This window comes from Aotus nancymaae, unplaced genomic scaffold, assembly GCF_030222135.1.
Source record: "Aotus nancymaae isolate 86718 unplaced genomic scaffold, 86718_ANA_hifiasm-v0.15.2.pri h1tg000025l, whole genome shotgun sequence".
NCBI lineage: Eukaryota > Metazoa > Chordata > Mammalia > Primates > Aotidae > Aotus > Aotus nancymaae.
The window spans coordinates 1,068,938-1,092,178 of NW_026988438.1; the positions used below are offsets into that span (position 1 = coordinate 1,068,938).

Sequence of the window (23,241 nt, forward strand, 5' to 3'; positions counted from 1 at the left end):
AATACCATCATTTTCACCCTAAACTACCCAAAGGCCCTACTCTGGGCTCCCTGATGGCCCTCGAGGCCTTCAACAGTACTGTCTCTTACAGTAGCTCTAATAATTCTTTTTAACATATAATTTTAGTAACATTAACTCTTCGCTTAGAATCTCCCACTGGCTTCCTACTAATAAAATTCAAACCTCTTACCGTGGTCCACAGACTTTCTACAACCTGGTCCCACTGACTTATCTGATCTTGGTTAGGATCTTGTCTTCTCTTTTTCATATCCTCCAGCTACCCTGGCCTCTGTTTGCTCACCCACAAGGCCTCAGTCTATGCTGTGCTCTCTCTACTCCCTCAAATCTTTACATGACTGACTGGCTCCTTATCATATTTTACCTCTGTTATTATCTCACTAATATATATTCTTTAGAGTCCTTATTATTGTCTAGCATATCGCTGTCTTTGTTTGCAATATAGTTCTCTCCCCGACTATAATATAAATCTCATAGGGCATGAGCTTTATGTTTTTCATTGTTTTATATCCCAGTACCTAATACCTTACATGACACCTAGTTGGAGCTTCATAAGTTTCTGGAAAAATTATTAATGCTTAGTAACAATGCTTTGACACTTTTCTCCTAAGTTATAAAACAAAATCAATGTCCACAGGAGCAATAACTACCCCATTTTCATCTTCTCTAAAATAAAATATGCTCTTTGTAAAGATTCACAAAATACAAAAAAGACAAATTGGACATCTGGAGCCAGTGTTGCAAAATATAAATGCAGAGAGGGAGTTAATCTCCACTTGTTATTTTATTTTAGGTATCTAAGGCTTTTTTTGTTTGAACAGTCAAATTTGTCAGAGCGGAAAAAATTTCAATTAACTTCAGCAAGGAAAATTTACAAACAAAAGTCAAAGAGAAATTCTTGCCTGCCAGATTTGAATTATTTTCTATATTTAAAATAAAAAGTTACTTAGTGCTATTTGTAAATTTCCGACTATTTACTAGGAAAGGAAGAGTTTGGAATTTGTTGTTTTTCATGTGTTTCTCAACTACAAATATGACCACTGCAAAGCTGGTATGGGCTAACCCTTTTCTAATTTGTACTGCCACTGAGTGCCTTCAGATGTAGTAAGGAGATGTCTGCTTACTCTCAGTAGGGTGGCAGGGTGTCTCTTTGGTTGAACATCTGGAGGTGATCCCCTAGCAAAGTCAAGCTTTTGCCTTGCTGGCTAGAAAACAGAAGACAGAACATCTGTGGGACAGATAAATGTGCAAGCCTGTGTGAACCTCTGCTGAGGCCTCATCTGTAAAACACACTGTGTGCCACTCGTCTGACACCAGGGGAGTTACTTTCGTGGGGAAGCCAGCAGAGATGAAGAAGAGGGCAGCTGCACAGCTTCTCCTTTGCGTTTTATCTGTGCTCATACTCATTTGTCAGCCTGTCTCTCTATTCTCCATGCTACTGTACAACAATTGTGCCCATCACTAAGCATGCCAGGAGCAGTCTATAACCATTCTGGGTTTGTAACGTACACCATGAACTTATATATACTCAAATAGATGTTCTGTGCATCAGATAGCATGGTAATTTATCCAAATTTTGAACATCTTCAAGGATTACAACTGAACTTCAATTCTTATCAATCCCTGCTCAGGTAATAATTATAGCAAATCCAAAATTTCAGTGTCTAACATTCTATGTTTAACATCATATATTCTATTGGCACAAATGATCATCAAATAATATTTAAAGACTATGTCACTAATCACACGTTAGCACTTTAAGTTCACTTCTATGTGAGTTACATTACTTGATATAAGTCTATAAGTCACTATAAGCATAAGTAATTTTAAATAAAATATGCTTAAATTCTGTAATTTTAATGTTTCCCACAGAAATCCTTTGCATCCCAACAAATATCTTTAGATACAAAATATCAACGTAAGAACAGGATCATATAAAGAGTAAATCTGTTCCTGATAGACATCTGATTTTCTGACATTGTCGACACACCATTAAATCCAAGTGTTTGAATATGATTATTAAACTATGCAAAATGACCTTCAATGCAACTCGTCACTTGCTTACTTTGCCTCAGATTTTAAGACAGATTGTCCTCGGGGAATGGCAATAGCACAAATTATTGTTGTTTTCCTTTTGTTTTTTTCTTTTAAATACATGTAATATTCTTCCTTGGGGAGATAAAACCTTTCCCTTAAGCTCCAAGGAAACTAGATTTAAAAATAATGATAAAATTCAGTCTCAGTTCACAAATAGATTAGGTATGGACCAACTGTTCTCAAAAACAACGTGCAGAGCTTGGAGGGCTTTCAAATTGAGAGGTCTACTTGGAGCAAAACTCCAACCTCAAGCCAAAATAATATTCCATGTCATTTTGCTTCTGTGCATTTTAGAGAAATAATCAGATGAACCAAAATTAACAAGAAAAGAAAGATTTTCTAAATATTGATTAATTATACATACAAATTGAAGTTTAAAAGGAAAATACCATTTCTAAGCCTTAGTAAAAAGGTTCAGAATTAATCTAAGCACCAAGTGAATTTTTAATAAATACTGATTCATCCTTTAACTCTAAATGATTGTCCAAAACCATGCCTGCAACTAAATTTTTTTTTTCCCTTGGCTCTCAAAACTTCCTAATATTTCAGTAACTTCAATAAGTGTTCCCTTTTGGGAAGGAAACCAAAGGTTTGTTCCAACTAGTTTGAGAACATTGCCCACTAATTTTTTTCATTCTTCCAGCAATTTTTTATTGAGCATTTACTATATGCCAGGCCTTGGGAAGAGACTGGTCAATCAAGCAAGATCCAAGCACACAGTAGGGGAGGCAGAAAATTAGCAACTGAAAAATGAAGTGATAGGGAACAATGGAGGAAGGTGAGCAGGTGAGTATTGGATGGGCAATAAAAGCCCCTCTGAAAAGGTGAGGTATGAGCTTAGACAGACCTCCCAAAACACCATCAAACCATGAGAAGACCTGGAGGTTGAGCTTTCCATACAAAACAGTGGCTGCTGCAACTCCTGGAGGTGAAGTGAGACTCCCCAAAGATAGGAGAGGGGGCCAGTGTGGCTGGAGCTCAGAGAGTAAGGGAAGGGAGTAGGAGATGAAGGCAGGGGGAGGAGGCAAGAATCAGATCATGACCTCCTTGCAGGCCAGTAAAAGTGTTTGGATTTTATACTACAAACAAGAAGGAACAACTAGGGTATTTTAACCATAACAAATGATCATTTTGGCTGCTATGGAAGACTGGATTTATGGAGGCAAAAGCAGAAATGGGAAGACTGAATTTTCAAAACATACAATCTTCAACAAGAGTGTGGAATTCTTAAATAAGATTTCTTGGTGGGGCGGACGGGGGAGCAATATTCTTAACCCAGGACACAAATAAGCAGTTTTCCTTTCTTTTATAGGACTGCATCATTTCATGTCCTTTAAAAATTACGTAACCAGATTTTTTTCCCTGATAATTTTTAGGATCTTCAGTTGACGGTATAGTTTCTGTCAAGTTTTCCTCCTTTTCTGTTCAAGAGTAGAAAATAGAGGCACAGTGAGGAAAGGCATCCTTGTTTTCTTTGCTGATCATTGATGGTTTTGGAGTGGGTCTTAAAATAGACGAAATCTAAAACCAATGAATCACTCTCTCCCAACTCATAAACATCTCCCTTCCCCCCATTGATCAATTCCTTACTTTGGTAAACTGGAAAGCAGGGCAAGCCCAGTTAAACACAGTGACCAACAAAGGAAACAATCAGCAAAATGAGAAGACAACTCACAGGATGGGAGAAAATATTTGTGAATTACCCCTCTGACAAGGGATTAAAAACCAGGATATATGTGGAACTCAAACAACTCAATAGGGAAAAAATCTAATAATCTGATTTTAAAATGGGCAAAAGATCTGAATGGCCACTTCTCAAAAGAAGACATACGAATGTCCAACACTTCATGAAAAAATGTTGAATATTATTAACCATCAGAGAAATGAAAATCAAAATTACAATGAGACATCATCTCACCCCACTTAAAATGCTTTTATCCAAAAGATGGACAGTAATGAATGCAGGTGAGCAAGTGGAGAAAGGGAAACCCTCATACGTCGTTGGTGGGAATGTAAATTAGTACAGCCACTATGGAGAACAGTCTAGATCTTCCTCAAAAACCTAAAAATAGAACTACCATATGATCCAGTAATCCTACTGCTGCGTATATACCTAAAAGAAAGGAAATCAGTGTATCAAAGAGATATCTGCACTCCCATGTTTGTCACAGCACTGCTCACAACAGCCAAGATTTGGAAGAATATAAATACTGTGTAAGATTTCAGTAGTGCTTACCACGTTTACAAAGCACTTTCAGATACGTGCTCTCATGTAATCCTCACTATAAACCTCTAAAATTTGCCAATTATGGAATTTTTAAACAAAAAGTTTAAATATCTTGACCAATCTTGCAAAACAAATAATTGTGCAGGACCTCAGAAACTTCTTAAAAATCTATCAAGCATTATAGATTTGCAATTCACATGAATATGCATTTTATAGAATCATATTTGATTATAATGATCTGTTTACGGGTCTTTGAGTCACTTAAGGGAAAGAACATGCCTTCTTTAATTTCATTTCCAGAATGAAGTATAATGGTTGTTAATAGATAAGTCTTTGTGGAACATCATCAATTACTCCATGACTGGAGACTGTTGTAGGAGTTTATATTGCTAGCTGAAACAACTAGGTTAACAGCAAGAGAGTAGCAGTACATTTAGGATAAGATATCATAGCTCTGGATGCAATTCTGCCTGCAGGAAGGGGAGTACTCTAGACCAGATGACATTTCAGGGTCACTATAGTTCCTCAGATTTCATAAGTAGTTAGAAGAACAACTGAAAAATACAGGAAAAGAAGAACTAAAACCAGAAACTTGCAAGCCACCAAAATACGTAAAAAAAGAGACTGCTACCCACTGGCAGTTTTCATGTCTACAAATCACTTAACTATATTAAAAATTCCTTAGGAGGACTTAATTTTTTCATTCTGTCACATGAAACTACTTGTCAAGGTTAGGAAACAACCAAATTATTTAGCTTCCCTTTCCGTTTGAACTGCCTAGAGTCGACATCAGTCCAACAACTCACGTGGTTTAACTCCCCAGATATTTTTCTTCCCCCCCTTTTCTTACCTCATAGTCATGTCCAACTATTGTTTTTCTCATTCAATAAAAGCATCTCTGACTAGATTAACAGTGCAGAGTGAAAAGGAAAGGTCTAGGTCCCTTCCCTTGGTCTCCAAGTTATGAAAGCAGCACTGGGAATGTTTATGAATGCTGTACATTAATCCACTGTAATGGTCATTTAGTTTCTTTTCCAAACAGAGGATTTCATCATGTCTAATAATAAAAAACAAGCCACTTTCTGTATATTATAAACCATCAACTTGTAATTATTTAGTGAAATACATCTTTATAAATTCCTTGTGATGATATAAGCTGGTATTGTATAAGTTGATTTTTGTGGAGACCATTACATATTTAAAAGAATCTATTTATATTGGGCCAGTTATCTCAAAATAACATCGATTCAAGGGTAAAGTCAGTTTCTTTTATAAACCTCTATAGATACATAAATAATCTAGGAGGCTTTTTACTGTTATAAAATTAAGACTGCCTTTCAGTGCTTGCTAAAGTTTTTGGACATCCTATCCATGTAAAGGGCAAAATGTAATCCTAAGTTGGTGATTAAAAGACCCTGTATGGAAACAAGCTGTCAAATGGATGGAGAGAAATTAAACCTGACAACAGTAATGCCTACTTTCCTAAATGAAAGCCCAGTTCAAGTTTCTACTCATCCATTTTTCAAAACTTAAAACAAGGCATTTTCCAAACCACCCATAGACAAGATGCCAACATCTGCATTTCAGTTGAACCTGATGAAGTCAGTAACTTCCAGCTTCAGGCTTGCCCAGAACTTCTGTGAGAAAATGTTTCTCCAATCTAAACCAATGGCAATGTGACAACATGCAAGAAAGGAATGAAGTGTGGCCTGGCTGTAGTTGTCTCTGTACTGCATTCACTCTGCACCGTTTGGGAAACCTTATAATCCATCAGGATTTCTGAATGTCTCACCATCAGGTCCATGTGCAAAGGCTGCCAAGTGAGTAACTGGAAGGAGGGCAATGTGTGGGAAGTTGGGAAGCAGGGTTGGGAAAGGGGGTTTCTTCATCCTCGCAAATCTAAAGCAGTACAAAAGAAAAATAAGATCACTCTTTTTTTCTTTTATGTTCGTTTCTTTGCCTTGCTTTTGATTGTGAATTTCCTACTTTTATATAAAAATAAAATTAGGAAATGCTGGTTTCCTGGACTGAAATTTTAAGCACAAATGGTTCAGGACAGGCTTTTGTGTCACAAAACCTATGTCAGGATTCCAGCTCTGCACTAGCCCTACCACCTTGCTCAATCTACTTCAACCCTGTAAATTTAATTTCCTTGAACTAAAAAAGAGTGAGTTGTTAAGGCTGACAGGATAATATACATAAGAATGCTGGTATGGAGTTCATCTCATAGTATGTCTTCCATATAAAAGAGAGCCAATAGTATTTAGATGACCGCTACCCTCAAGGTATCAATGGAGAAGGTGCTGAGAAGATGCACAGTGCCTAAAATAAGGGTAGGAAGAGGTACACTAGAAGAAACAGGTGCAGCAAAAAGTCAGAAGTGGGTAAATGGCCCTTGTCTAATTATACTTAACATTTAATTTGCTCACAAGTAAGCCATGGATAGAATTACATTAGAATACAGCTAATATAAAGTATCTGTCTGTTGTTTGAGAATATGAAGTATAACTTTAAAAATGTAAGCTTTTTGGAATATACACACCTGGAAAGAATTGTTCTTCTAATTAATTTCCTTCTCAAAATATATATTTTTTTCAATAGTGCGCAAAATAGATCTACATTATAACTGCCTTCAGGGACACTTTACAAGAAACACATTAACACACACACACACATATGCTATGTTTGTATGTGACCACAGGCATGAAAGAATATACTCTCTAAGGTTGCTGTGGATGGACGGATGGGGACAGGGAATGGGTAAAAATCATAAGGATTTCAGAGAATATATAATATTCATGATAGCAAATTATGTCAGAAGAGGAATAAAGCAGATACTACTCAAATAAACAGTCAGATTTTCTCCCAAAAACTAATGAAAGCTCCCCATTTGTTCAGATCCGGCATTTGAGCCTAATTGTACTCATGCCTTGCTTGTAAGAACACAGCATCTACCTGTTTGAATAAGGCCAGCACGGGACATCTGCTTGACCTCACATTTACTGGTCTTGTCTTAGACATATTTTTATTATGATAAAATAGCATTCATGTCAAACTGCCAAAGTATCACAGTAATAAATATAAAATAAATACTTATATCTAGACTGAACCTTGGCATATATAAGATATCATCTCATGATTTATATGAGTTTTTAAAAAAGTGTTGGCTGATAGCCAGTCATAGGAATGCATAAGATATTTATCACAGAGCACATAAGAAAGAGAAAAAGCAAGAAAGAAAGAAAAATAAAGGGAGTGAGATATAATAAGAATATGATAATTCAGAGAAGTAACTAAACTAAGTTTTATTTTCTTAAAGTCAACAGTTTTCTTCCTCATGTCTTGTTTCTTAATACTTAACACACTGTATTACTGTTTGTTTGAATAATTCACTCCCTGCTCCCCATCCTATAAGCTCCATGAGGACACTGAAGGGTGTTTTGTTAGTGCTTAAAACTGTGTCTGCCGAAACATTCAATGATTTGTTTAATGCATCCATATATAGATTAATAATTCATTAAAGTAAGTGCTAAACAAAGTATGAATTTTCTTAAAATTTCTGTTCTTGTGGATTTAATGTAATGTTATGAAAAACATAGACATTAATAAAGGTATTAATATTCTAGTTAAAATAGAAACTGTTAGGCATGAATCGTGCTATTCTATTAATATTATAACAGATAAATAAAGAATAATATTGTCATGGGGATGGGCCATGGCAGAGATCTATGTCACATAACCTCACAACAAAAATGCCCGGAGAGATTTTTGAAAAATTTCTGTATATCCTTCAAACAGTGAAGTGACTAGAGACTTGCCCGTTTGTTTTTTAGGCAGTGTTAGAATACTTCTGAAAAATCATCAATATGTCTAAACAAATGTTATGTATTCTGTTTTAATGAATCACAGTTTTATTTTACCAGAAAAAAAAATCCTGTGGTAATATTTAAACTTGAAACGGGCTCAGGAGAAAACTGCCAATACCTTATTACTTTTTGTTTGCCATTTTGTATTTAAGGGAAGTTCTACCTTAGAAACTCTTTTTTTCTCCAATGAGAAAAACAAGGTGTACTGGCAAAAGCAGCAGTCTTCTCTTGATGCTCGTATAAAGAAACTCTTGATTTTTTTAAAAGGTTCTTCCATGGTATTGGGGAAAAATGACATAAATGAATGTGCAATGACATCATTGCACAAAAATATTAATACCATATATGAGCAATAGAAATTCTTTAATGCATTTCTGATTTTTAAAATGTCTCAGAAAACAAAAGAACATATGTTGTAAGCCCTGATTTTGTTATAATTAAACTTCTCAAAACACTTGTGTGAAAAATAGAATGTTCAGACTCATGAGCAGAAATAAATCATTTTGACCGGGTTTCCTCTCCAGCCTAGCACTCTCCTTTCTGACTTCCCCATTATTTACTGTTTTTTTGTTTCCAGGGATGTTTCTGCTAAGCCTTTGAGCACTTACACCATAACTATATGAGGCAAATAATCTTAGAACATACAATATCCTACAAACATCCCAAATATGACATTAAAGTATAAGGCAACAGGTAGGTAAATTATTCTGTATGAAAACAGTTATACTGTATAGTTATACTGAACATGAATATTTTATAAACACACTAAAATAATAGCAAGATATGAAAAACTCTTTCAAAGTTAATAAGTTAATCACTGCATCACCTGTGCCCCTAAAACTACAGCTTTGCTTCTAATTCTTTTGAAGATTATTAGCAATTCAAACATATTACTACAAATTTTAGAACAGGAAGCCCATCATATTTAATCTGATACAGGTTCCCACTTCATTGTTTCTCTAAATTCCTCAAAAAAGAACCATAAAAAGGAAATAAAAGTAGAAGACATACTTAAATATGTCATTTGTACTTCTACATCTTCATGTGTATCTCAAGAGTAAGGACCATCAATTGTTTGAATGGATTACATAAAGGTTCTTCCATGGAAATGGGGAAAAATGACAAAGCTTCTGTGATGATTTCTTACTAATGGGCATTCTAAATGATTAAATCAAATATGTAATAATATATTATATAGAAACATGTTAGCTTTGGGCATCTAAGTTATGAATCTGACCCAATGTGAAATAAATATCCTTGTCACCTCATGGAGGCAGGCGAACACTAGCCATTCACTTCTTGAGGGTGCTATTGTGAACACTTCAGAATAGGACATGGGTTTGGTATTTTCTTTAATAAGCTTCCTCTCTGTCCCTTTAGACAACAGAGGGCAGGTAAAATATTTTCAAAATCTGGAGAATACCCAATGTGCATATGCCAACTTGATTAAACATATGGAATACATACTTGGAGAAAAGCCAACTGGCGACCTGCTTGAGTCATCTAAACACCCAAGCTGAGAGAGGTTAACATAGAAAGATCAGCTTTGGACTTTGAAGTTTTCTGGTCTTCATTTTACCTAATTAAGACAAGATTTAATAATCAAACCACTGTAAAAACATGTACCTAAATGTATAGGTTTGTTTCTAATTTTGGGAAGAATTCTTAACAGATTCAAAGGAATCAGCTCCACATGGAAAAGGTCTCTGATAAGATTTGCTTTTCTCATTGCTAAGATGCAAATGCCTGCTTTTCATCTGAGTTTTATCCAGTGTGACTGAGGTTAGCATCTGCCTGTCAAAATCTCGAGTTTGATATTGAAAAGGAAAGATTCTGATATTAGCATACCATCTGAATCGGAAACAGTGGCAATTAGTTAATTAAAAAAAACTGTATTCCAAAATATTCTTAAAGGTATTCAGAGAAACCATTTGTAGATCACAATTTCGAAGGGATCAATTTACCTACTTTACCCATAGAATATATACATCCACGTGTTTCTAAAAAATAGAACCAAGTGTAGAAGAAAAGTCTTATCTACTATCTAATACTAGTTTTATAAACAAACCTAATTCTAGATCAAAACACTATAAGGCAAAAAATAAGATCTCTAATCTTCCCTCCCACATACATTTCTTGCACTAAACACTGGACAGTTTTTCAAGTATACTTAATAATTTTAAGTTGTGCTGAAAGACCACAAAAAAACAAACCTAACTCTATCATAATATGGAAAACATACGCAGAGTCACATACAAGTCAATAAGTATTTTGCCATTAGTCAGAGAAGGAAATTCGCTCTCTCCTGATGAGACTGATTTGATATAAAATAATTTGATATGAAATAATTTGATAAATTTAGCGAAGTGCTACAGCAATAAAACAGGCATTATCTCATAACACAGAGAGTCTGCAATGTATAGTACGAGGTTAGAGAGAGAGCTGCCGGCCACCGCCCTGTCTCCAGCACCGCAATCCCACACATGCTTTTGCTACTTTGAGAGGAGCAAAGGACTAGGCTGGAAGAACTTCTGTTCAGAAGCGTGGTGTTCAACCCATGCTTCCTTCATGTCTCTGCCCTTGTTATAATGGAGGCTAAAAGAAGAGAAAAAATCCAGCAACACTTGGAATAAAACCTTGGTAAATACCCTTTTCCCTACTGCCATTAGAAAGATATCAGGCGTCTGCCCATGAGAGTTTACTTTGTTTTGTTTGTTTCCTACATCATAGTACAACAAAGTTATTACTAAGCTAGGTTTTAGCTATGCATTTATCAGTAAACAAAGTATGAGTTTGCAATATAATGCCTCTCATGCCTCTGGAACATACTTGTAGATGACATAGCACAAAGGCAAGGGAGTAGAATCTTAATACTCAGGACCTTAATATTTTCCAGCACTTCTCCAGAAATGAGAAGATGGTGTTTTTTTAAGCCTACCACAGCAAAGAGTAGTGGAGAAACTGTCCAGACCAGGTATTTTAATATCACTTTGCTTACGAATTCATAGAAAATGCTTTACTGGCCTGTCTGACACTGCACTGCAATCACTGTTTCTTTATAGTTGCCTCAGCAGGAGATCTCCTAAGGATGAGGTATCTGTCCATTTTAGCAACACTGGGGCTTCCAGGAAGAAATGATCACAAGTTTCTGAGAAACTACTTCAAAGGCTTATTGGAATGAAGTGGGGCACATGCAAAAATAAATGTAACATAGATGCATACAAGTTGCTGAGAAGTGCCTTACTGGCTAACCTTGGCTTATCTGCCATCACCTGTTAAAAACTTTTTGACATGTCAAAACACCACATACAAGTCTGCCTCAAACATTTTCTGCAACAATAAAAAATGAGGTTCCACATATATATACATATACATATATACATGTATATACATATATACATGTATATATGTATATATATCTGTGTGTGTATACATATATCTGTGTATATATGTACATAGATGTATATATATCTGTGTGTGTATATCTGTGTATATATGTATATAGATGTATATATATCTGTGTGTATATATCTGTGTATATATGTATATATATCTGTGTGTATATATATATATCTGTGTATATATGTATATATATGCATATATATCTGTGTGTATATATCTGTGTATATATGTATATATATGTATATATATCAGTGTGTGTATATATATATCTGTGTATATATGTATATATATGCATATATATCTGTGTGTATATATCTGTGTACATATGTATATATATGTATATATATCTGTGTGTATATATATATCTGTGTATATATGTATATATGTATATATATCTGTGTGTATATATCTGTATATATGTATATATATGTATATATATCTGTGTGTGTATATATATCTGTGTATATATGTATATATATGCATATATATCTGTGTGTATATATCTGTGTATATATGTATATATATCTGTGTGTGTATATATATATCTGTGTATATATGTATATATGTATATATATCTGTGTGTATATATATATCTGTGTATATATGTATATATATGTATATATCTGTGTGTATATATATATCTGTGTATATATGTATATATGTATATATATCTGTGTATATATATGTGTATATATGTATATATGTGTGTGTATATATATATCTGTGTATATATGTATATATGTATATATCTGTGTATATATATATCTGTGTATATATGTATATATGTATATATATCTGTGTATATATATGTGTATATATGTATATATGTGTGTGTATATATATCTGTGTATATATGTATATATATGCATATATATCTGTGTGTATATATGTGTATATATGTATATATGTATATATATCTGTGTGTATATATATATCTGTGTATATATGTATATAGATGTATATATATCTGTGTGTGTATATATATATCTGTGTATATATGTATATATATCTGTGTATATATGTATATATATGTATATATATCTGTGTATATATGTATATATATGTATATATATCTGTGTGTATATATATATCTGTGTATATATGTATATATATATGTATATATATCTGTGTGTATATATATCTGTGTATATATGTATATAGATGTATATATATCTGTGTGTGTATATATATCTGTGTGTGTATATATATCTGTGTATATATGTATATATATGTATATATATCTGTGTGTATATATCTGTGTATATATGTACATATATGTATATATATCTGTGTGTATATATATCTGTGTATATATGTACATATATGCATATATATCTGTGTGTATATATATATCTGTGTATATATATGTATACATATACACAGATATATATGTATATATATACACAGACATATATACATATATATATATATATATATATATGCCCATATGGGCTTGTATACCATAAGAAATACGTCATCTTAAATATCTTACTAATCTGTCATATCAATTTTGCTACAAATGTCTCATGAACATAATGGTGGTTAAAACACTGATATTGTGACGGTGTCCTTAAACCCAGAAAGAGGCTTAGGATGATCACATCCTTTTTGCTGTGATTCCCATTAGCATTCCTCTTATATACCCATATCACTAAAGAGATCCCCAATATCCAAACCGGTGGCTAGTACATTTTGACTTGGCTTGGATGCTTACTTTGTTCATGTGGATCTGCTGCTGGTATTGCTTCTGCTTCTCCAAGAATTGCTGGTGTTGCTGTTGAATGACAAGCTGAGCCAATGTACTCTGAGGCAAAGGTGCAGACTGGGTTCGGTTCAGAGGTCTGTGACGGGGCAATTTGTGTGTACCTCTAATGCCAGGTGAAATTCTCTCTTTAGTTGCCAAGGGAGACTGAGGATGTAAGGGAACTCCACCTGAAAAAAACCATATATATATGCATATTTGTGTGTATACACACACACACAATTCTAACAAAAGATAAGAAGCCAAAGAAAATAGATACATAGTATAAACCATAAGAAAATTAGTGAATTAGTGATGCTACCAGGCAAACATTAGAAGAATAGGACAAGTGTGGGAAGACAGAAATGTCAAGGCACTGGACAGGTGCACATCTGACTGTATGACTCACCATAATCTAGTCTGCTATGAATAATGGTTAAATAAGGTGAGTCTTCCTACCCCAACTAGATCTAAAGGAATAAATAAAGATGATAGCCTTTCCCACAGTACCAGGTATCATGGAGACTTTTGTATAAGACTGTGGATCCCTATCAGGGTCTTAAGTAGAAGAGACATTATCCTGGATCACTAACAAAATAAAACCCTAAAATGACCTGCAAATGGTGCCATAATGAATTACCAGCCACAAGAAGCTTTTGCTGTCGCATTTGTTCTTTCAATAATAAATGCTGCAGGAGAGCCTGGTGGCTGCTGTTGGGTGGCTTTCCCTCTAAAGTGACGTGAGGGTGGCTGGAAGATGCCGAGATGCTGCCCCCATACTGCCCAGGCAGAGCAACACCTTGCCTAAGCATCTGTGTGTCACACTTCGGCTTTTCTTTGAGTGAATTCGAAGCCTGTGTTGAGAAATAACAAAGATGTTAAATACTCTTTCATCCATGTGGGTCACTGGGTCTCTAAATCTTAGACAAGTTTCCTATATTGTAGCTTCCCAGAACAAAAACCCCATCTTACCCAATGGCTGAGCAAGAAAAATGGACCTTTTAAACTAACTCAATTCAAAAAAGAAGGAATAAAAACAGGGCTGGAGCACTGAAGACAATTTAATATTGTCATTGTATTGAATATAAAAAGTTTATTTTAATTAAAATCAAAAGTGATGCTACACACAAATTTTTAGATGGAAAGAATAAATTCAACAGATATATTGTACATGATGATGACTACAAATAACAATATATTATACATGTGAAAATTTCTCAGAGAATAGATTGAGTGTTCTCACCATAAAAAATAAGTATGTAAGACAATGCATATGTTAATCAGCTTAAGTCACTCCACAATATGTACGTATATCAAATCATCATGTTGTAAACCACAAATATATGTATTTGTAAACCACAAATACATGTATATTTTATATGTCAATTTAAAAAAACTGCTTATTAAGTGGAAGGTACATTTCTAAAGTATTTTAATATACACTGTTGAAGTTAAAGACATACTGGAGAGGTAAAATTTATTCAAAGACTATATCATGGGGATTAAGGAGCTGGACATAAAATGTACTGTAATTTTCGAGTTGCAAGGAAAAGAAATGAATCACCCTTTCTCTACATGTCTTATAATTTCACAGAGCTGTAAGTATCCAATGTTTAATTTTTTAAATTAAATTCTTAAAATAACTCAATGAAAGGAGGTAAAGATATGCAGAAATTTGATTTAAACATTTTACATTAATTCATAACAGATTGCCAAATCTCTAAATATTCAAAATGACACTCCAGATATTTTGTATAATAAACTACCAGTGAAATAAGATATCAAATAAAAATGCTATTAAGAACTTGAAATGTATAATAACACAGTAATAAAGCAATAACAATTATACCATCAATAGCAATAATGAATTATCCTATTCAAAGAATTTAATGAATGGTGGTCATTTTGCTATTATAAAAGCAGGACTCTAATACCTCAAAATTATGTGGCATGTTTCTTTTCAAAACTCATGTTTCATCTTTCAAAATTGCTGTGCACCAGGGAGGCATAGTAATTTTCAGCGATGGAGAAATTGAAGGACAAAGAGGTAAGTGGTTTGTCTGAGTCACAGAGCAAGTCAATGCAATGTTTAATCTAGAAGTGATTCCTTGTCCTGGCCACTTTTCCTTAAAATTTCCTAGCATTCAGTGGAGAAATGGAATACTAGAGATCCCTTTGGCAAAGCAATGCTAAACTTGAAAAATTAATTGTGATGGCCTCATCCACACCAAAATGGAAGCAAGGAAAAATGAAACTTTAATCCAAACCACATTGGTTTATCCATCCAATGGTACCAAATCGTATTACCTTTGAAATATTAAATGGTCTGGCTTTAGTACTTGGTCCTTTGGGAAAAAAATTTTCCCTGACCACATTAAAAGTGGTACATGTGTGAGTTATTGAGAGGAGTGGCTTAGAACATACAAAAATAAGTAAAAATAAAATGTCTATTCATGTGTCATAAGAAGTTTTTGAGTTGGTATTTACTTATCATTAGAAGAGATAGGAAATAGAAATGGAAGGAAAATAATTTTTAATTAGTGATAACTGTAAAATATTATCCATGAATGTTTATTTTTAGTTTGATTCCTAATTCCCTTTTTTTGTTTTTCATTTCATTTACAAATGTTTCATGTAGAATTTTAAGAGCATAGCTGAATTCAGTATTTTCAGTGCTTTAATGTACAATCCCCAGATATAAGACAACATCCAAATTTTGTTTTATCCTTATTGGTATAAGAACACAGTACCACAGAAAATGACATTATAGTCTATTGAAAATATCAGATATTTTAAGATATCTCTTAGACTGATTTTAAAATATGTATTGAAATTATGTATTGAAGATACATGTGAATTTGACACATTTGACTCTGGAAGACTTGAAGGTAAAGACTGGCAAAATTAGTGATGAGGGTTAGCATAAATTTCTCTTTAAACTTAATATATCATATGACCCCTGTGTACATTCAATTTAATTAACTAACATTTCAGAGATGAATTATTCTGGATAGGGCCCACATATTTTTTACAACTAAAACTGATACTTTAAAGTGAATATGAATAATATAATTATTGCTGTCTTCTGCTAGTATGACAATAAAATTTCAAGTTTAGCACTGCTTTGGCAAAGAGATCTCTAGTATTCCATTTTCTCTGCTGAATACTAGGAAATTTTAAGACAAAGTGCCCAGGACAAGGAATCACTTCTAGGCCTCCATTTAACAGTATGATACAGTGACTGCTTTCTTCCCAAAAGAGCCTATTTCAGTTGTCAGTACTTTTAAACTAATAAATTCACTTTGAATCTAATGGGAATAGTTTAATACTTTTCTTAGAGAGTTTTTCCAGATACATATTCTTCAGTACCAGAGAGTCAGTAACTTAGATTCCCAAAATAAAGTCATTCACAAAATAAATTCTCTAAACATATGCTGCTGTGCTTTCGAAGCTGTACCTCTCAGCACTATCCTGGCTTGTGTTCCAGGTCTGCCACTAACTGGCTCTGTGATCTTGTGCTTTGAAACTCTCCAAGTCTCAGCTTCTCCTTCTGTAAAAATGTGGGCTGTAGTCTCTGTTTCACAGGATGGCTGTGTGGAGTTATTAAAATAATATATCTAGAGAGTGCTTTTCTTTAAAGCTACAAACCATACAAATGTTATTATTTTTACAAATGATTATGGGAACCAGGATAATTCTGGTTTGAAATTAAATGGAATGTCTGAACAACAGAGCAAATAGCAAACAATGAAGGAGATGCTAGCTCTGCCAGGTTTTTTTAAAAGTATAAATATATAGAAAAATGAAAGAGAGTTCCCTATGAAAAGATATTGCTTGGGTTGATTTAGGCTGATGCTGTGCAATGACTTACATTGAGCTGGGATGGCACTGCAGGAAGCCCCAACGTAATGTTGGGCAAAGAAGGAGAGGTATAAAGACTTAGCAGGTTCATGGAATCTTCATGAATTAAAATGCGTTGCTGTGAAACCATTTGCTGTTAAAAAAAAAAGAAGAGAATCTCAAAATATCACAGTATCACAAATTTTACTGTAAAATATTCACATTTCAGAAAATGGGTCTTATCATAATTAAGAAATGATTTTAAGTGTTTATGACTTCTGTATCCAAAAGTTATAATGTAAAATTTAAATAAAAGATTTCTTCCTCAAGCATAGTTATAAATCTGAATAAAGGGCATCTATGTACAGTTTTTGCAAATTCATTTATAAAATTCCTGCTATATGAAATACGGTCAGCATATTTGTCATCTGTTGATAAAGTACAGTGATAAAATTGGATAATTCTGATTAGTGTGTCTACTTCTTTTGTATTACTGAGTGGGGAAAAAAACGTATATAATGCCACCATAGTCATTATCTTCATCTTATTCTTCATTTAATGTCATTTTATTGATGGGGAAACTGACACAAGAAATATCTTAGATTAAATATCACCATATAGGGCTTCCGTAGTAATTACATCTTTTTTACTATAAACATTTATGAACAGACAATTGTTTGTGGTATATTTTTAGATCATTCATATTCAGAAACTAATGTTAAATGTTAAAATGTTATGAGTCTTATGCCACAACAGCCTTCATTTACACTTAAATATTCTGAACATTTTGGCATCACTGTGCTTTTTACAACAAATACCTTCTTTTAATCCATTACTGAGAGTCATGTTTTCACACATGTGGCCTAATATGGTTGGTTGAATTACATTTTCTGTTTAAGTCTTGCTTCCCTCCCAGAACTTTTATACAATAAGAGTTACAAAGGTCTTATTAGACTAAGGAACTCTGGCCTGATATGGTCCCCAAGGGAACAACATCCCTGAAAAAGAATACTCCATGTAACAGTATGAGACACTGACTGCTTTCTTCCCAAACAGAAAGCATATGGGACTCCAATAACAGACCACCTCCAAGAGGGATATTGCACACACGGGCTTTGACTAAAGTAAATATAATAACTTGTCAGGCATGTTTGGGGGAGCTTTAGATTCTGCCCTGGACAAACCTGGGATATCAATTAACTGGGGAAAATATCATGTGCTAATACAATGCAACCTCAGAATGTCACTGAAGAGTGACACATCACCAAAACACAGGATGTTGTTCTAAAACACCATCTCAATCACACGTTTGTTTGGAGATGAGTCCTAGTCTTAACATAATAAGAGCAGAGGGCTAAATGTGGAGTTTTCTCATTGCAACTTGGAACTCAAAGCTAGTTCAGATTTTGTTACTTTTTAAAGGAACATGTCAGGTATCTGTGCATGAAAATCAAGAGGTATGTTGAAAGCAATAACATTACATTGACCTTATATGCAACCCTTTAAAACATTAGTTGTCTAAGTGACATAGCATGAAGATCGTTGGGAAAGATTTTAAAATTACAATGTGTGGGGTTGCAATTTTATTTTGTGAACTATCAGACAAAGTTGAATACTTGCTATAAACAAAAAGGCAAGCTACTGTTTTGCTCATACAAATAAAAAGCTTTTCACGAAAATTTTAAGTATAGAAAACATACCTGAACAAGAACAAAAGGAACATATAAGGAAGTAAAAATATTTTAACTAGCTTACTGGCAGTAAATCGTAATTTGAAATAAAAGGATATTTTATTCACTTATCTGTGTTCATTGAAGAGAAAATAACTGTGGAAAAATAAGCACTTTAAATAGTGTATAATATTCATTCAAGGTTGTATCTGCTCACAGCACTGAGATATGGACTAGGGGATTTGACATGGACTGGGGGAATGGCACAAAAAATACCGTGGACCTCACAAAAGAGTTTTCTTTGTTTCCCAGAGATAATTTCTGTGATATCCTCCCACCTCATCACAAGAAGCAGACTTAAACTAAAATGAGAAACAGATATCTTCTCAGACGTATGGGAAGCAGCAGCACACTGGCTGCTCACACTGGCTTTGACTACAGTGAAGAGATTTGGGAACAGTCTTACTCTGAGATTGCAGATCCCTGCAGTTTCCTGTTAAAAGTTGAGTGGCTCCATTTCCTCCAGCAGTGTCCTGATATTCAGCACCTACCACGTGCCAAGCCCTGGGCCAGGAGTTGTTGGAGGTTAACCTGTTCTACACAGGTGCTCTCAAGCTACCATTATGCTCACGCTGTTGATGAGGAAACTGAGTCATTTCCCCAATTCTTCTGTGTGGGACCAGCAACAAAACCTTTAAACTGACCAAGGCTATGATATTTGTTGACAGCTGCTGCTACAGGGAGTACAACTCTGCAGCCGCTGCGGGAGGACAGGGGAACCACAGAAAAGTAGAGAATCGTGGCCGCTTTGGAGGAGAAGAGGAAGCAAACACAGGCTCCGAGGCTCAAGGGAGAAATAAAGGAGTCCAACTGGGAGTCAGGGGACTTGGGCATGAGAAAAAAGCCCCAGTGACTTTATAAATTGTCATGAAGACAATTCTTTTTTTTTTTTTTTAGGAAATTTTATTTATCTACTAGACACTATGTAGCTGAAAAGTAACTCTATCATTTCCCAAATAAACTTCATGGAGACAATTCTTAATGAAGTAAGGAAGGTTCTGTGTCCCCCACATCTGCTAGGCATAGTTGGTTCTTCCCAAAGACTCTAATCAGTATATCATCTCATAGAATTTTAGGGAACCAGACCTTGCTTAGCTTATCTCCTTAGATTACAAATAAGGAAAGAGGCACAGCATCTTTGTAGACTATCAAGGTCTAGAATGACTTCAGATAATTAAAAACTATTTCCCTCAAATTATTTTTTTTAAATACAGCTTTCCTCAACTATGCTTTTTGATAGGAGCCGTCTATCTGTTCCACATTTATCTCTTAACAAGACCTGGAGCCATAGTCTACACTGCTGAGTAGAGACACACTTGAAAGTCAGACTAACAGATTTTGAGGGGTACCGTTCCCCTGAGACAATGAAAGATCCTGACTTCTCGCAAGGCTGGAAGACCATCCCACCTTAGCATTGCGGTGAGCTCACAAGTGTTTTCAGGCAAAGCCAGGATTTTTCCAAGAAGCGGTTTTGAATCTGGCCCAGTCCTTAAATAAGTGCTGTGCTAAGATGCCAATACTTCACAGTTGAGAACATGAGAAAGACGGTTTTAATCTGAAAATTTTTCAGAACCAAAAATTTTTATTGTGGTTAGATAAAATGAAAATAGTAAATGTAAGAATGTGTATTGTTTAACATTCACAAAACAATTAATGAGTAACTTCTCTGTGTTGAGTGCTAGGTATATAAAGATGTCCTATAGCACACTAATTCACATGGTAGTTAGGTGCACAGAAAAGTAGAGAACTCTTTCACTTGTGATAATTACTTTAATTAGAGTAGGGTTAAAATACTTCAATGGCTAAGAAAAGGGGGTCAATTTTAAACCAGGCATTGATGAATAAATGGTATTTCACCAGAAGGAGCATTATGTTAGGACAACAGATATGAAATGGGCCAGGTACTGGGGTAGGAGTGGCCCACTCACATTTCACTAAGGCTCTTCTACATCTTATTTAATTTCTCTCCTGTTACATCAATGGGAAGGAGATCTCATAGATAATATTTGTAATTCAAATGAATACACAACAGTAGACTGAAACATTATGTCTCTCAATAGAGCTATTTATGTGGGAATTGAAATTAAGCACTAATTTCAATTAAAAGACTCAGAATCTATTCCAAAAGAGACACTGGCTAAAATTAGAAAAATGGACAAAGTCAAATGTTACAGGGATTTAGAAAGGTAAAACCTCACACATAGTGCTTGTGGGACAGTAGACTGGCACAGCAATGCTGCTGAACTTTAAAGCAAAATAATTATACTGTTTACCAGTGATCGCTTTGCTGGGAATTCTAACTTCAAGAAATTCTTTCATTAAGCTGTAGGATGATGGGCCACGGTATATACTGAAGAAGAACAGGACATCTACCTTGGGAATCAGTATGCAGCAACACCCACCATGGATTTTTATGGTGATTAAAAGCATACCATTAGATTTCTGTATCCATAAAGACATGGTGTCTGGATCTAAAAACACATGCTTAGTGATAAATGCAAGAAAATGGAATGACACAGATAACATGGGGCCATTTATATCCCATTAAAACTCATGAATGCAAAGCAAAAAATACATATAACATAAAAATGCATATAATAAAAAAAACAGGAGAGAATGACTGCCTATGGGAGCAAGGAAAATGAAAGCGGGGAAAGGAGATAGAAAGGGAGGAAGGAGAGAAGGGAGGAAGGAGAGAGGGGAGGAAGGAATAAAAGAAGATAAACATTTTTCTTACTCTTAAGAAGACAAAAAAAGTCAATGATAGCCTTTGACAGAATTCTAGTTATACTAGTTATATAAATAATTACCTATTTTCCTTTTTTTTTTTTTCTTTAATAGACAAGATCTTGCTCTGTCACCCAGGATGGATTGCAGTGCTGGGATCAAGGCCCACTATAACCTCAAACTCTTGGGCTCAAGCTTCCAACTAATGTTTTTCACCCCCCGCTATAGAGACAGTCTTTCTATGTTGCCCAGGCTTGTCTTAAACTCCAGGCCTCAAGTTATTCTCCCACCTCAGCTTCCCAAAGTACTGGGATTATAGGTGCGAGCCCCCATGCCCAGCCAATAATCACTCACATTTTAAGACGCTCACAGAATATATGGATATAGAATTTTCAGTTTACTGTATGTTCCAAATTATCTACAATATGCATTAGAATCAGAAAAAGAAAAAAATATATATGTATATATACACACACACACACAATTTTGATGAGGAGCAGCCTGGACTTGTGAAATGAAGTCTGGTCTAAGTGTCTTATACTTGAGCTCTCCCACTCTCGGGCTTGTAACTCTGGCCAGCACCCACCTTCCCAGGACTTCAGAACCTTCAGCCTGAGACTGAAGTACCTCTGCCCAGCTCTATCAGGTAACATGTGTGTCTACTAGAATGGGGTACAGGAAGACATGCTTAGAAGTGTCAGTCAGCTTTGGCTTTACAGGGTCCCAAGTCCCTGAATCCAGGCTATCTAAAAAGAATATAGCCACATTTTAAAAAAGAAAATCTTAATAATTTAATGTTTTACTACAGTTTTCAGGATTTTTCAAGACTGTATTTATTTTCTAGTCTTCTTTCAGCTAGCTCATAGAAAATTAAAATCTCCCTGTAATTAAAAAAATTATTGAGGCAGTAGAAATCTCTCAAGTTTTCATTTTACTGGACACCCAAGAAGGTGTTACTATAGAATAGTAAGACATACTGTGAGACCAAAACACAAAAAGGGAAAGAAAAAATCATTTGACAGTGTAACATTTGAAAGGCACCGATGTTTTGTTAAAGATCTTGCTTTAAAATACTGACGCACGTTATTCCTAGTAAATGATTATTTTGTCATAGCAACCTCCTTTTCCTGAGCTGGGGGGTGGGGAACATGTTTTATTTGCTACTATCTAAAACCGCAGCTCTGCACCCACTCAGAAGGGAGCATAACGTTTACCGCAAATGTCACAACGACTATTATGAAACAACAGGCAGATGAGTCATGTGAGATTCGGGCAAAAAAGTGACATTACAGATGATTTCAGAATATTAGAATCATTTTTTAAAAGCATTTGTATCTGCTGGAAAAACTATTTAAAAAATAGCATAGTGGAGACAGCCACTAATGTTCAACTAGAAATAAACCAGCAGCTTGGCTACCATTAAAATAGCTATCAAACAAATCTACTGAATCTAAAGTAATAGTGTTGATATCCATGGAAACATATTTGAACCCACAGGCCCACAGTATTAACAATAAAGTAACTACATAGGTAAAGACATCTTTGACTGGAGTTGGAAATAGAAACTTCTGAGGTTTCAGCTCCCCAACCAAG

General features: G+C 34.7%; 1 protein-coding gene across 26 annotated transcripts in view; it reads right to left on the reverse strand.

Moving 5' to 3' along the window:
- The window catches only part of HDAC9 (histone deacetylase 9), a 919,102-nt gene that overhangs the window by 343,175 nt on the left and 552,686 nt on the right, over window positions 1–23,241 (reverse strand). For all 26 annotated transcript variants that reach the window (XM_012450672.2, XM_021674167.2, XM_012450674.2 and 23 more), the window contains 3 exons: window positions 17,223–17,345; window positions 13,992–14,205; window positions 13,325–13,542 (listed from right to left, as the gene is read on the reverse strand). In XM_012450672.2, the coding sequence (XP_012306095.2) occupies window positions 13,325–13,542; window positions 13,992–14,205; window positions 17,223–17,345 (555 nt within the window). The remainder of the gene's footprint in view (window positions 1–13,324; window positions 13,543–13,991; window positions 14,206–17,222; window positions 17,346–23,241) is intronic.